At 45.1% G+C, this 16,743-nt stretch overlaps 1 protein-coding gene across 1 annotated transcript in view; it reads right to left on the minus strand.

Moving 5' to 3' along the window:
- Positions 1–2,461: 2,461 nt before the first annotated feature.
- The window catches only part of MFSD1 (major facilitator superfamily domain containing 1), a 144,144-nt gene continuing 129,862 nt past the window's right edge, over positions 2,462–16,743 (minus strand). Inside the window, exon 17 of the mRNA XM_086944219.1 lies at positions 2,462–3,949. Coding sequence (XP_086800345.1) covers positions 3,890–3,949 — 60 coding nt within the window. The 3' untranslated portion in view covers positions 2,462–3,889. The remainder of the gene's footprint in view (positions 3,950–16,743) is intronic.

Genomic DNA, 16,743 nt, shown 5'->3' on the forward strand with positions numbered 1-16,743 from the left:
GGTCCAAAAACCTATAGCAAGGGTAACATGTTACTCACCTAAAGGTCAAGGTGTATAGGTGTCAACAGTACCCGGTAGGTTTAACATCAAGGGGGGAGAACCATAGGGGTTTAAGGCTAAAAGGGAACAAGCACAATTGCAGGCTAAATGCATCATTTTTCTTATTTCTTTTTTAAAAAACAGTCTCCTTCTGGTGTTAGAATGGGGAGGAGGTGGCCGGCTATGAACAAGAAACACTGTGTCCTCACGGTGTATGGAGGATTGAATAGCTTTGTGAGCCTAGTAGCCAATATATGCTGCTCGCTGTTAGATAGTTGATTCCAAATATTAGGATATTAACACAGACCAAGGTAAAGCTTCAAGCGCTTATTGGGAGGGTTCCCCAAAGTAAATACATCATGGGATAGCATCATGAACAACCCTTATCATGCCTGTAAGTTAGAGGGAGGTAGGCTGTGGTTAACCCCCATCTTTAGTTAGCTAAGGCTGTTTAAGGAGCTTAAGTCGCGTGTCATTAGTCACCACACAACAAAGTGCACTCCCTGTATCAATTACGGGTTAAGGGTGGCCAGAACTGGATTGTACATTTCGGAAATATATATATATATATATATATATATATATAAGGGTGAGCGTTCCCTCACAGTGCCCATCTCGTGTTGTTACCAAAAGCGCTTTGTGAAAGACACTTGGTAGAAATATGCCAGAGTAATATAGGCAGTATGGAGCAGATTTCTGTATCGTGTGTCAGAGTCAGTTCTGATTGGGCCAGACTCGGAGGAGAGTGTTGTCAAGCGATACCTACAATGCCTCTAGGAGTGGGCGCATGGTAGATCTGGCTAACCGAAAACGTCGCCGCTGTACGGCTAGGTGGAGTGCAGGTCGCGCTATCGCATATCAGTCACAGCGTATGTTGAATTGTATAATAGAGTTAGCGCTTAGCAGGTCTTCATTACGTTGTCAAGAGCAAGCTGATGTCCTTCTGGACAAGAAAAGTTTTGAATACAAATCACTCAGATATGTCAGTTCATGTGGTCAATGGTTACCTCATTTCTTACTTACCCAACACACTGTGGTGCTGCAGAACTTAACAGCAATATTTTAAGCTCAGCATTTAACATACCATCAGACCAATTTGTGCAAAAGAAAAAATTCTGTCTTGCGCACTTCCGCCCTTATGTTCATGTACAACTGCTGCTTGACCACTGTTAAGAACTGTATTTGGCATCAATGTGCATGTATATGCTTTTCATAAATTTTCCCCATTTTAAAATATTTTGGGCAGTTCAGAGCCCAATCAGTGATACTAGTAAATTGAAGCATGCCTCTCTAAACTACATTTACGTTATTCTAAAAGAGTGTGGTGTGTAAATAGAACCACTAAAAAAGATAGGTTGAACCAGACTGGTGTGTGTGTTTTCTTTCTCACTCTCACACTCGCATTCAAGTTTGCTATATTGGATATCCATTTTAAGAGACAAAATGAGGATGGCAATTTTCACTCAATGACTGTAGGTCACTTGGGCTTTGCTTGTGATGGAAAATGTATGTTTTGCATGTAATTGATTGGTGTCAAGAAGTTAATATTATAACAAGATATTCTTCTTGAAATGTACGGGATGGGTACTTATGTGGGGCTGCTCACTTAGAGATTATATGAACTGGGCGCTCTAAAGTGAACATGAATTGAGTATCCTATGGGATCTTATTTGCAACTAATGTATTACACACACAATTAAGTGAACAAACTATATAGCAATTGTTTTTGCAACGACAGGTCTGTTTACCTGCACAGTAACACATACACACACACACACACAATGGGACCTGCAAAAAAGGGTGTAACCCTTATAAGCCTGATTTATGAAGTAAAATTAAAGACATTTAATGCATTTATTCGACTGCTGAAATGCAGTTAATAACCTGATAAATATTTTTAATACCTACGGACGTGTTATAAAATATGGTTAAATGTTTGGACATTTAATGGTGGATACACACTAAAGTGAACAAAATTAGTTTTATAGGGAATCTTTTGTAAAGCTTACATGTCATACAATACGCCTTTGACTAAGATCACTAATTGTCCAGCTATCGCTCTTGCAAAATAGGTCTGTTGTATGGATGACACTGAGTTTTATATACGTGCAATATTGATGTGTTTTGAAATGAAATGTAGCGAACTATAAAAATTAATTGTTTTTGTCACAAACACGTGCTAACCCTTTCTTACCCAAAAAAATAACCTTTAAATAGAATTAGCATAGAAACACATGCACATATATAAATATACATATATAAAAGTGATAAAATATGACAATACAATTTAGCATTTAAAGATTTTGTATCATTTAAGGAATGTTCGACCCAAAATGTTATGATGCAACATAATATTTGTTCATAGCATAGTTCCAAAGCACAACATTATTGATGTTTTAAATTTAATTGAAAAAGGCAAAGTGGACTAAATGCAGTTTATTACAATAAGAAATGTTTACTCAAATTATAAAACGCCCTATGAATAAAATATTCAACTTTGTTCATAAAGATTTTTATATGAGGTTGGAAATTATTATCTAGCCAACAAATTACAAAACGTTTTGTGCCAGTTAGCAGCAGTGCACACCTTTGGGCATAAAAGTTACATACAAATAATTCTTTAATTTCAAAAAGAAAAGAAAAATTGAAAATTATTTGCAGTCAAAAAAAAATATTTTTCCAACACCTAATGTCAATACTCAAGTTTGGTGTGCCAGCAAAGGCCCATTGCAAGGAAGATTTGCATGTGCATGCACCCATGAATGTAACACCCATAGTAAATTTCATATTTTATCAACATTTTCTCCAAATTTAAAGACACACTCCAACCAAAAAGTAAAGTTAGTTACTTTGTACTGCAGCACAGCAAGAAAATATACAATGACAACCTTTAACCTACCTATGGTAACTTTTGTAAGTCACTGCCCTTTTCCTTATTTAAGTTATCATTTCCCCAAATACAAAACAACATAGCTTTGGTCTCTATGAAAACCATGAAAAATATACATGTGACTATGTGCCCTGGATAGAAATGTAAACATGTTTTTAAGCTTATCTTTAAAACTGAATGGATTTTACCCTATTTAATTCAACTATAGTAAATACAAATATATTTGTTCTGATATTGGGCTCTGTACTTTGTCACTTGCTTTGGGGCTAAACTATTTCATGTGGTACATTCTAAACATGTATGTGAAGAACTTAAAACCTCCTGTTTGTACAAACACACACTAAACATTCTAGATGGCTCTCTGAAATGTGCTCAACATATCAATTGCTCATGTAAAATGCCAAGAACATCATTAGTTCAAACCCGTACTGCTACACAATTTGAAAGTTCTCGTAACACACCATTATGGTCAAACCTTTTTTTGTAATTTCCTCAGTGCTGTTACCACTGCTGGAAAGGAAGGTCTACACTTCTACAGGTTAAAAGACATTTCCATAGGAAAATCCACATTTTACTGTTATAAAAAAATGTAATCCTTGTGTAGATATTCGGGAAAAGCGAACATCGTATATTGTGCAAGAATAAAGGATTCCTTTTCCTAACAATTGATTCATTAGTGAAATACACAACTTAATTCTCTTCCTCCACTTCAGGTGTTTTATGAGGACAACATGTCAACATGATTTATCAGAGATAAATGTATGAATGAACAGTCTTGATTCAGACAGTAGTGGTTCAGTAAAAGGTCTTGACTCTAGCAATATTAAATATCATGTTACTCATCAAAATACATATATTGCTATTACGATATAAAATATGGCCATATTCTAACAGTGGAACTCAAGTAAACCATTGTAAACAGGACAGCTCCCAATTTCTTTGAACTTGTGAAGAAGTAAGCTATTTCAGCACGCTTCTGTGGGCCAACGCAGACAAGTGGGTACAATAATGATTTGGCAGCTGCAAAAGATAACAAAAATAAAAGTTTGCACGTTTACATAGCATATTACCCTACCACCCTGGGATTATCAAGATAGAAACACATTACAGTACTGGATGGCATAAAACAAACTGCAAGCCTTCTAAAATTTACTAAAGAATGAACTATCAGATGACAAAGATAAAACGGTAATTTACCTGTAACAAGAGTTTTGAAGCTTGTAGTCATCCTCGATACACATGGTGTATGTTATTTCATTATTTAGTGGGTGGGTGTGGAAACTTCTTCGGTAACACTAAACAATTGTTCTTTTGGGGATCGACCATTGTTGGAGTAACGAAGACTGACCGGGATACTGAGCACAAGTCCACAATGCCCCATTGCATGGTAATCTACAGATTCTCTTGATTTCATCTCTTATTTAACACATTTTAAGTCTTTGTCTCAACTGCCCTCCTTTAACAGGGAGGTTGGATGGCCCCATGTAAATCTAAAGGAGCTTTGTGCTGGAGCCTACTGTTGCAGGTAAATAACCCATTTCATGAGCAGTGTTAAGTTCTGAATAGCGTGGACCAGGCCTGCATGTGCTTTAGAGCATTTTACAGCACAAGTACAATGTGGGAGTTACATTGTATGGGTCTATAATACCAAGCAACCATATGGGTGAGGAGGGGTTTCAGTAAACAGTACCTCAAGTGGTTATATACAGAAAAAGTAGATATACAGAAGTTAAGGATGTGGATTGCTTGGAGCAAAAGGGTTTGGGTAGGAGTAAGTGGATCACGCACAGAATAGGGGTGGAATGAGGTGGATGGTGAAGGGTGAGGTTAAACTAAGAACATGGTAGAAGCCTGTCAGAAACGATTCTCCAGTGGGTCTTACTCGAAATCGCTGTGGTTCCTGCTTGTTTGCCTGAAGAGTGTGGTCAATACGCTGTAGCTGATGCAAGCAAATCAAGACTGGAAGAAAATAGAAAACATTTGAGTTTGTTTCTTTTTTTTTAAACGTCTGAGGTGTTTTACGCTTGTGACAAGAGGAATAGAACTCCACATCTTGGGTGCACTCAGATAGAAGGGCTTGCTCAGCGTGTTTTTTTGTTGTTGTTTAGAAGACGCATGTTTCGGTATGAAGAGAGTCTGCATTTCTGAGATTTCTGGACTCTACTGAGATGAAAGCTTGTGGGGGAGGTAGTGTGGAGTTCCACTGTGTATGGCTTTGTGGGTGATGAAGGCAAATTTGAACTGACTTTTGGCTTCAACGGGTATCCATTTCCAGGAGAACACCAAAGGGGAAAAGTGAGAGCATTTACTTGTGTTGTGTTTGAGACCAGTTGGTCTGCTGAGTTGAGGGCTGATCTCAGACGTGCTAGGTGGGCTTTAAGAATACCAGTCGGTAGTGCATTGCCACAATGTAAGAACTAGGGATTGCACTATAGTTTAAAAGGTTTGATTTTCCTAAGGAGTCTAATTGGGTGTTTTTTGCTCATCACCATGGCATCGATGTGGGTGTGAAGATTTTTATTCTTGTCCAGGGTGAAGCTAAGGCATTTTGATATATGCGTGATGGTAGGTTTGCAGTTGAGTATGTTTAAAGTGTTTCAACTGCACTGAATGAGAAGTTTTGCAATGTAGTGGTGTGATTCGAATGAATTCTTCCTTCTGAAGGTTATGTTTGAGGTGATGGCGAGTCATCCAACATTGCAGCTCCATTATCACGCTTTACAGTGTGGCAAAATAATTTAGAAATTTAGTGAGCAGAACTTCATGTAAAGTTGGGTGTCATCAGAGTAGAGGCTGAATGAGACATTTGAGTTACACAGGAGAGTTGTCAGGGGTTCCATGTACAAGTTGAAAAGGGTGGGAGGATGGAGAACCTTGAGGGGACTCCTTGTTCTAGTCTATGGGGGTTGGGGGAGGTGTTTGTCAGTTTTACCTATTAGGATCGGTATGAAAGACAAGACCCAACCCATTATAGAACTAGTCCAATGTGTTCATTGAGGATCTTCAGTACAGACACAGTAAACGGCATCAAAAGCCACTGACCAATCCAGGAGAATTAGCAGGCAGGATTCGCTCCCGTCTAAGATGGTGAGTGTGTCGGCCATTACTTATAGCATAGCCGATTCCAAGTTCCAGCCAGATCAATAAATCACGACCCCCAGGCATCTTTGCACTGACTGACTGTTCTGGTTATGATGCTTATGCGAAATCTGGATCTGGGAATTCTAACGCCAGAGGTAAGGGTGACCATTTTCTGAAGCCTTATGTGGTATTCAAGTTTCCTCAAATAGCTGTAACCTTCTCATCAGAAAAAAAGCCAAATGCATAAAAACTTCCCTGCTGGATTAAGACTTCAAAGGAATGGAAAAAAAACTTATCAGGAACCCAACAATGAATTTCTTCTTGAGCAAAGTGTCTGGATCAGCAAGTGGAGGATGCACCCTCCTACCAGACTGAATCCTTTAAGTAGCAAAAGAGCTGAGCCAACATAGTGCAGAGCCACATGTATATGCCACCTCATGTCAGTTTGTTGCTGGTCTCTTTCTGCACCCTCAGATGCAGTGTGAACAACTGGTGGAAACAGAGGGAAACAGCATGCATATTTCTAACTTAGGATCTTTTTAGGTGTTAAAAAGAGGCTATTCTACCGAGCACGAAGGTGGGAGGGCAGTAAGGAATTGTGGATTTTTACAGTATCCACCCGAAACAATGCTTTTTTACAGGAATTTCTACGTGCAAACCTGGAGTGTTATTGGCAGTGGAGAAAAGATCTATCCAGGGTTCTCCCCAATGCCAGCAGATACTCCGCACCACTTTGGGAATTGGTCATTATTTGTGGTCTGCCAGATGCAGTCTGCTGATCTTGTATGCTATGGCACTCAAATGCCCTGCCAGGTGGTTCACGATCAGGACACTCAGAACAACTTTAGGGGCACACAGCCTTAAGGCACAGGGCCACAATCTGCCCTGCTTGCTACAATAGAACATATTAGTGGTGCTGTCTATGAGAATATGCACCAGTGTCACTTTGATGGATGGTATGAAGGCATTCAAGAACAAGTGAATGGTTCTTAATTTCAACACATTGTTTTGAAGTCAGGCTCCAACTGGAGACCACATTCCTCTGATTTCCAACTCTGCCAAAAGACATTCCCAGCCCAACAGTGGCACAATGTCACCAATACCAGCTCTGGCAAGGGAAGGGGACAGGTGCTGGCCCAATTGAAGTGAAGTAGTCACCATTTTATATTGTTTGCCATGCATAGTCTCCTTCAAGATCTGATTAGCATCTAGTCAGTCCTAGGGCCCCCCTGTAACTTCATGTTTCAGTGCAGAGCCTGCATATGCCCCATGGTGTAGTAAAGAAGGAGTAGTTTCTGTCCTGTAACTCCAGTTCTGTAGTAGGGGTATCGCTCTTATAGTCATAATCTAGTGAATAGTCCCGCCCATGTGCGTGGACCCCGGCAATCAAAAATAATCTCTTAAATTGTCAAATCATGCAGAAACTGCAAAGACACAAGAGAGAATTTAAAGACAAATAATGCAGCCTACATCCACAGGCTACACTGTCCAGTACTTCAACTAGAAATTCCACCAAACAAAACCACACACAACACAGCCTACCCAGTTTCTTCCATAGAGAAACTTGCCTCTACCAGTAAAGGACTCTGGAATGATAGAGAGGAAGGCATGGACAGACAAGCCCCATAGGCTGCCATTATGTGGCTTAAATAGGATACTGTGCCTTTAAGAGAACTTTTCAGAACTTTCTCCCAGTATCCCAGAATGCACCGCAGGTCCCTTTTACTTTCAGTTCTTTTTGAAGGCTTAGTACGCCAGACCTGTAGCATTCCTTACATGAATATTTATCTCCACCGGGGAGGAGGGCTGGCGCTCATGACTATAACAGAGATACCCCTACTATAGAACTGGAGTTACAGGACAGAAACTACTCCTTCTGTAGTAGGGGATCTCTGTGTATAGTCATAATCTAGTGAATAGAATGGCAAGCCCATCCCCACACCAAAGCGGCGGTGGAGAAAAAGAAATTAACACCACTATTGTGCGAACAAATTCCGCAGCGAAGCCTGCCCAACCTGAGCATCTGCCCTGGCATCAGTGTCCAGACAGTAATGCTTAGCAAAGGTATGAACCGACTTCCAAGTGGCCGCCTTGCAGATCTCTGCTATCGGAACATTACGGAGTAAAGCTGTTGTGGCAGCTTTTCCCCTGGTGGAATGAGTCTTAGGTTTACCCCCAAAGATCTTATTAGCTTTTTGGTAACACAACTGTATGCAGGACACAATCCACCTAGAGATGGACTGCTTAGAGGTAGCAAGACTAGTCCTGACCGATCCATAATTGGTCTGACCTACGAATATCTTTGGTTTTATCCAGATAAAATTTCAACACCCTCCTAACATCCAGGGAATGTAGAGACCTTTCCACTGGAGATGAAGGATTCTGAAAAAACGTAGGCAACGTTATGGTCTGGTTGACATGAAAATCAGAAATAACCTTGGGAAGAAATTTAGGGTGAGTACGCATAACAACCTTAGCAGCATGAAATACAGTATAAGGTTCTTGGCAACACAACGCCTGAATTTCACTCACCCTGCGGGCCGATGTAATGGCCACGAGGAACGCCGCCTTCCAGGATAGGTGCTGCAACGAAGCCTTATGAATAGGTTCAAAAGGCTCCTTCATCAATCTGGACAGCACCACATTCAAATCCCATGAAGGCGAAGGAAGCCTGACAGGAGGGAACACTTTCTTCAAGCCTTCCAAGAAATCTTTGACCACAGGGATCTGGAAGAAGGAAGTCTGTGAAGGGCATTTCCTGTAGGCAGTCAATGCAGCAAGATGAACCTTAATGGAATGAACATTAAGGCCAGACTGCGCCAAATGTAGAAGGTAAGGAAGGATGACGTCTTCCTTGCATGTCGTCGGGTCATAGTTCTTGGACTGACACCAGATACAGAACCTCTTCTACTTGTAAGCATAGGAAGTCCGAGTGGAAGGTCTCTTAGACTCCTTCAGTATGTCCATGCAATCTTCGGGCAGATTTAGATGGCCATATTGCACTATCTCAGGAGCCATGCCGCCAAACTCAAAGACGAGAGGTTGGGGTGCAACATCTGCCCCCCGAACTTCGTGAGAAGGTCCGGCCTGCACGGCAGCCGAATGTGAGGAAGGAGAGACCGGTGAAGCAGGTCCGTGAACCACCACTGTCTGGGCCATTCCGGGGCAATGAGTATCATCCGAGCCCTGGACCGGGCCAGTTTGATGAGTACCGCTGGAATCAGGGGAATGGGTGGAAAAGCGTACAGAAAGCTGTTCAACCAGTTGATCCATAACGCATTCCCCAGCGTCCCCTGCTGGTAGTACCTGGAGGCGAAGTCTCGGCATTTTCTGTTTTCGGCGGTGGCGAACAGATCTACGTCTGGAGTCCCCCAACTTGAGAAGACTTCTCCTAGTACTTTGTCGTTTATGACCCATTCGTGGTTTTCCTGAATCAGTCTGCTCAGTGCGTCCGCCTGAACATTCTGCACACCTGGCAGATGGGTAGCCGTTATAGTCAGTCCTCTGGCCAGAAGCCGGTGCCAGATCGCCTGCGCCTCCTGCGACAGAGTGCGTGATCTCGAGCCCCCTTGCTTGTTGAGGTAATACATCGTGGTGGTATTGTCCGTCAGTACAAGCAGAGAGTTGGTCTGAAAGGACAGAAGAAAGGCCTTCAGTGCCAAGTGAACAGCTCTGAGTTCCAGGAAATGTATGTGATACGTGGCCTCCATCGGGGACCACGTTCATTGAATCTGTAGGTTTCCGGAGTGCGCTCCCCACCCCTGGAGAGAAGCATCCGTCACGACAGTCTGCGTGGGAATATCCTTGTGGAAGGGAACCCCTCTGAGGAGATTCTCCACTGAACACCACCACTTCAGTGACTGAAGAGCATGCAGAGACAGTTGTATCTTGTCGTCCCAAGATCCTTTCCTCTGATCCCACTGGTCCTCCAAGCACTCCTGCAGCGGTCTCATGTGCAGCCGCGCGTGTGGCATCAGGAAGATACAAGACGCCATCGATCCCAGTAGAGAAGACATCGTCCTCACTGTTGTAGATGGAGTGGTCATAAGAGCCTGAGCCTTCCGAAGGAGTGATAATCGCTCTTCCGAAGGAGACACGCTTGCTGACAGCGTATTGATGGAGGCTCCCAAGTACTGTATGCATTGGACAGGAGTCGGGACAGACTTGGACATGTTGATGTGCAAACCCAGCTTGTTCAAGAGAACGCACGTCTTCTGGAAGTGTGCACGCGCTTCCGAGAAGGAGGATGCTTTGATCAACCAATCGTCCAGGTACGGGTAGACAAACACCTTGTTCTTCCTCAGGTGTGCCGCTCCCACCGCCATGCACTTAGAGAATGTTCTCGGCGCAGACTTTAGTCCGAATGGGAGTACTGTGTATTGATAATGATTGGCGCCGACTTGGAACCGCAGGAACTTCCTGTGTTTGTGTGCAATGGGCACATGGAAGTACGCATCCTGTAGGTCTACAGCACATCGCCAGTCTCCCTGTTGCAGCTGAGGATAAATCTGATGCAACGACAGCATGCAAAACTTTTCCCTGCGAATTCATCTGTTTGCCTGTCGCAAGTCCAGAATGGGCCTGAACTCGTTCTTGTCCTTCTTGCGAACTAGGAAGAATCGGGAGTACAGACCTCTTCCTCTCTGAGACAGAGGTACGTCTCTATTGCCCTTTTCCTTAACAGGATATCTACCTCCGCCTGGAGCTCGCACAGTTGAAACTGCGAGCTGACCGGTGGAATTGCTGGAGGTGGGCTGGTGAACCGAAGACTGTATCCATTGCAAACAATATTCAGCACCCACTTGTCCGGAGTAATTTTTCTCCACTCTGCCAGAAAAATTTGAATGCTTCCCCCTACCGGAGTGGGTAACAGATCCGGGGGAAGTAAGCGCTCAGGGCCTAGACCCGGCCGGGCCTTTGGTCGCTGGTGCCGACTGTTGGCCTCCTCTGCCCTTCGGGCGTTTCTGGAACGGCTTACGGAACTGTTGTTGTTGCTGCGACTGTCCCGAAGCTTGGCCACGTCCTCTGCCCTGCCCACCAAACCACCGTTTGAATGGGCGGTACAATTTCATCGCTTCTTTGGGCTTCTCTAGACCCACAGCTGTGAGTGTTTCGGCCTCCGCCTTCATGCGGGCCATTTCGTCATCCGCATGTTTCTCAAATAGGGTTTCGCCAGAGAATGGAAGATTGGCCACCCTTTGCTGTGCGTCTGGTTTCAGTGATGTAAGGTGGAGCCAGGCGTGTCGTCGCTGGTTAATCCCATGGCAAAAGCCATGTGCCGCCAAGAGGGATGAATCTGCTGCAGCGCTGATAATCTGATTCGCTACCAGCATCCCTTCATTTAGCACTTCCTGGAAATCTTCACGCTTCTCGCGAGGCAAGTGTTCCGCAAACTGCTGGAGGGAGTCCCAGAGGGCGCGGTTGTAGCGTCCCAACAAAGCTGTGGCACTCGCAGCCTTCATAGAGGTCGCCGATGTTCCACATACTTTCCTTCCAGCTGAATCCATCCATCCATCTAGACTCTTTGTCCGGGGGGGACTGTGGATGACGGGGTGGTGGCATGCTGTTTGCGGGCCGCCGTCACAATCACCAAATCCGGAGGAGGTTCCACCCTTAGAAAAGCCGGGTCCGAATCGGGAGCCCGGTATTTTTTCTGCAATCTCGATGGGGCCGCCTTAGTCACCGCAGGGGTGAGGAAAAGGTCCATGGCCGGTTCCTCCATGCCCGGCACCAGAGGTAGCAGTGGACGAGACAGGTGTTTCTGGTGCAGTGTCTCGAAAATGACTGATGTCTTAGGCATGGGCACCGTCAAGGATATGCCCAATTTGGCAGCGCCTCTCAGTAGGACATCATGGAACACCCTTGTGTCCGGTGATACCGACAAAGTCGGGGAGTAGGCCCTGGTCCCTGAGGACCTCGTGCGAGAGCGAGATCTGTGCCTCCTAATGGCGGCGTCTTGACCGCGTGGACGACTTGTTGCGCGATCGCTCCCTCCTCCGGGAACGAGAGCATGACATCCTGGTCCGTGGGCGCTCTGCAGGTTTCCGTTGAAGTTTCTTCCGTGGCTTATCCTGGGGTCGTGGTTTAGGAGTCTCCTTAGGTGGAGTAGGAAGAAGCGGTAGTGACACCGATCTCGGCGGAGGGACAGGGGGTATCTCCGGCCGAGGGGCGGGCCCATGCGGCAGGAGCGGTGGTGGTGGCTGTCCTGAGGGAGGAAGTGATGGTAGAGGAGGGTTGACGGGAGGATTCTCCTTCGGTATAGGTGGAGGAGGCGTCTTCGGCCGAGGTGGTGTATATACCACTGAGTACAGCGAGCCCGGTGACTTCTTCGGGGGAGGGGACTGTGAACCAGCCCCTCCAGTATGTGATCGCCGCCTCTGGCGTCCTCCACCAGACCCAACGTGACTTCTGGCGCCAGAACTCCTTCTGCGCCGTTTCGGGGATTGAGAACGACTCCTCGACGCTGACCTCTTTCTCCTCGACTCCGAACGAAGTTTTTCCGGTGTCGGATGTCGCCTCCGCGACTCAGGTGTCGAACGACGCCTCCGCGACGTCGAACTCTCCTTCCTCGACGCCAAACGCCGCCTCCGCGACGTCGACCGATCCCTTCTTGACGACGAGCGTCGACTCCTCCTCGACGCCGTCCTCTTCCTCGAGGTCTTCGAGGCCGAGGATCCCCTCGACGCCGACTGTCTTCTCAACGGCGACCGTCTTCTCGACGGCGACCGGCGGTATCGCCTCGACGACGAGCGCCGATGCCTGTGGCTTCTCCTTCTACGCCGGTAGCTCGACGTTGACGTCAACGACGAAGACAAAGTCGACAGTGCTTTCGACGGAGGCCTCACCAGGCTCCTCGACGTCGAATCTTCACGCCGCCTCGACCCGGAGCGCCGGGGAGATGGGGAACGCACAGTCTTCATCCCTCTCGACGTCGGCGTCGATGCAATCGACGCTGATGGAGACCGGGACCGTCTGCTGGTTTTCCTGCCTCTGGGGAGCCCCCCAGAGGCCTCAGCAGAGACAGGGGGAACCTTCCCAGCCTGCCCAGACCCACCTGCAGCCTGCAGTCGTCTCTCTTCCAGGCCTTGAAGCCTAATCTTCAGCCTTTCCCTCAGGGTTCTTGAAGAGAGGTTCTGGCAGATGTCACAGTCTTCAGGGACATGTGCTTCAGGGAGACAAATAATGCAGACGTCGTGTGGATCAGTCTTGGCCTTCTTCCTTCCACATGCTGGGCATTTGTCGAAAAGAGCAGGCATTTTAGAGCCCTAAAAAGCCTGACAAACACACAGGAGAGAAGGGAAACACCAAGAATACAAACTGCAAACACTTTTATCAAAAAGTAAACTTCAAGAGTTTATATTGGATTGAAAAAGGGGAGAGCTCAATGCCAGGGTCCTGTTAGCAGGAGCCGGAAAAAAGAACTGGAAGTAAAAGGGACCTGCGGTGCATTCTGGGATACTGGGAGAAAGTTCTGGAAAGTACTCTTAAGGGCACAGTATCCTATTTAAGCCACATAATGGCAGCCTATGGGGCTTGTCTGTCCATGCCTTCCTCTCTATCATTCCAGAGTCTTTTACTGGTAGAGGCAAGTTTCTCTATGGAAGAAACTAGGCAGGCTGTGTTGTGTGTGGTTTTGTTTGGTGGATTTTCTAGTTGAAGTACTGGACAGTGTAGCCTGTGGATATAGGCTGCATTATTTGTCTTTAAATTCTCTCTTAAGTGTCTTTGCAGTTTCTGCATGATTTGTCAACTTAAGAGATTATTTTTGATTGCCGGGGTCCACGCACATGGGCGGGACTATTCACTAGATGAGGACTATACACAGAGATCCCCTACTATAGAAGAAGGGTGCAAGTGAATAAAAAGCCAAGATGCCTCAGTACAACTCTCACTGAGACCCAGGACGAAGGCTAACATTTTAGGATTATAGACCGAATGTCCTGGCTCATTGCAACATGAGGAAAGGTCCAGAACTATACTGTATCAGAAAAGCTCCAATGAAAGGGAGCCTAAGTGAAGGAGTCCTGAGTGACTTTGGCTAGTTGATCATGAACCGCAACGCCGTCAGGGGCTACATCACCTTCAACAAGCAGTCTTCGAGGTAGGGGTAAACTGGTATCCCTGACCTCCAAAAAAAGGCTGACACAGAAGAGAAGCATGTCGAACTGTAGGTGCTTTTTGTCTACCTTGAATCGCATTTAACATCTATGGGACTGCAGGACAGATATATGAAACTATACATCCTGAACACTATTCCGTTGCCGCAGGGAAAGTGGATTTAGAGGGCCATTGCCTTTGTAGACGTGCACATTTCCTACTCGAGCCATGTCACTGTCCTTGAAAGGACTGGAGTGACTGCAGCAATGGCTAGGGAGGCTGATGTTGCCTACCAGCTAGCCCCCTAAAGTAGTTTCAGAATTCCCTAAACTAGGTCAAAATATCCAGGGTGTGGGCCATGGCTCTACTTTCTTTTCAACGTTCCAAGGCAGAATCTGCTCTCTCGATGAACTGGAGTGAGCCTTCTAATGGCCTCTATGAGAAAGGCTTCTATAAAATCCTGTGCAGCACCTCCAAACCACACTGGGCCCAACAGCCCTTCCCAGACAATCAGCTGTATCAAGGCCAGTACGAATCACGTATATGACCACATCTTGACCATCCTGAATAGTTTGAGCCAGTAAGGCCTTCAGGTCTTCTGGTACTGCCGCCAAGATCTTGCCAGCCATGTCCCAGACAGCATGCATATCTCAGCCAAACAGATTGTAATGACCGACCTCAATGTCAGGTTTGCCGAACAGAACATTACATTTTCAAATGCCTCAAACCTCACACTATTTGAAAGTGTTATTGAGAATTAACTTGGCGTTCACCTTGTTGGTTGAACCTTGAACAACCAGACTCTCTGTAGCAAGACAGTTAGTGACAAAATCAGGATTGCCAGGCTTCAGTCTATGATGTCTGGTCACCTGCCTATTTGCTGGTGGGTAAGAACAGGGCTTTGACCAGGTGCTCATTAAGGTGGCCATGTGGGCCTCTTTGAAAGAGAGCAAGGGCTCAGATGCTGGCCATTATAAGAAAGAAGTAAGTCACCAATGTCTACACTCTCAATCTCTGGATAGTGGCAAGCTTTGGTTAGAATCGGAGCCAAAAAGATAGTGGTGTCCACACCAGTACAGGCCTATGATCAGAGTCAGGCTCGATGGTAACTTGTTGCACATTAGTAATTTCATACAGTGATATTGGTCCAAATCAAGATGAAGTCATTCAGGGTCAGACCTCAGAACTGGAAAGCTGTAAATACACATGCTTAGCAGAAACTGTAAAGCAGTTCTCCTCCCAAAGTGGTAGCTAATTTGTGAGGGGTGCATTTGCTTGAAATAATGTGCCTAAAACCGCTTGGCCCACATTGGCTTGTTGATGGGCAATGACATCTACAAAGAAATGTTTTGTAAATGTGTGCGGTGTAATCCATGTAGCTGCTTTACATAGGTCAGCCATGGATATATTGCATACGAAAGCCATAGTAGCTACTTTTTTTGAAAGTAGAGTCAGATTTTGGAGACTAAGGTAGTGCTCGTTTGGTTTCGCAAAACAGGCTTGGAGGCATTTTACCATCCATCGTGGAATGCCTATTTTAGAAATAGCTCTTTTATTTTGTGACTTGCTGAATACAAGAAAGAGTTTGTGTCTTTCTGAATGGTTAAATTCTATGAATATAGTACATAATTGCCCTTTTCACTTCTAGTATGTGTAACGCTCTTTCTGCCACTGAATCGGGCTGAGGAAAGAATACCAGCAACTCAATAGATTAGTTTAAGCGCAATTGTGAAACCACTTTTGAAAGAAATTTTGCGTTAGTATGTAGTGCCACCTTGTCTTTATGAAGTTGAAAACATGGTTCTTCTACAGTTAATGCCTGAAGCTCACTGACACATATGAGTGAAGTAACTACAATGAGAAATGCAATTTACCATGAAAGGAATTGTAGGGGCATTTGTGGAGAGGTTTAAATGGGGGACCCATTAACCTTGTTAAAATATTATCAAGGTAACAAGCTTGAGTGGGTGAGACTCTGGGCATAATAACTCTTTTGAGTCGCTGTTAAAAGGCTTTGTTTACAGGAATCCTGAAAATAGAAGTGTGTTCTCTATTTTGTAGATATGCAGCAACTGCAGTTAAGTGTATTTTTATGGAAGTGAAAGCTAACCCTGAGGTTTGTAAATGCAACAGGAAACAAACAGTATCTGGAGATTCTGCTGTTAAAAGGTCAATACCCTTTGAATGGCAACAGTGGGCAAAACCTTTCCATTTTGCTGCAAAACAGGCTCTATTTGTTGGTATCCTTGCTTTTTTTTTTTTCTAGAATATTCATACATTGCAGAGATAAGTTTAAATATCCGAATTCTAAGACCTCAGGAGCCATATCACAAGATTGAACAAACTTAGATTTGGATTCTTACGGCTTCCTTGTGTTAGAATGTCCTGCCAGTTGGGAAGCCCCTGATGTGGGACTGACAGTTCTAGTAGTGTGGTGAACCATGGTTGTCTGGTCCATGTGGGAGCAGCCACGATGAGGGTCATAAACGTCTGCCGAAGTTTGCGTACCCGGGGATATTTGAATCTGGAGGTGAACTTCGGGCATTTAATTTGCTCCGCGGTTTGGAATAAGTCTGTGGGACACCCCCGCGCCGCACGGCCACCAGCTGCTGCGTGTGCCCCATTGCCTGCCTTCT

The sequence above is a fragment of the Lissotriton vulgaris genome, chromosome 11, assembly GCF_964263255.1.
Source record: "Lissotriton vulgaris chromosome 11, aLisVul1.2, whole genome shotgun sequence".
NCBI lineage: Eukaryota > Metazoa > Chordata > Amphibia > Caudata > Salamandridae > Lissotriton > Lissotriton vulgaris.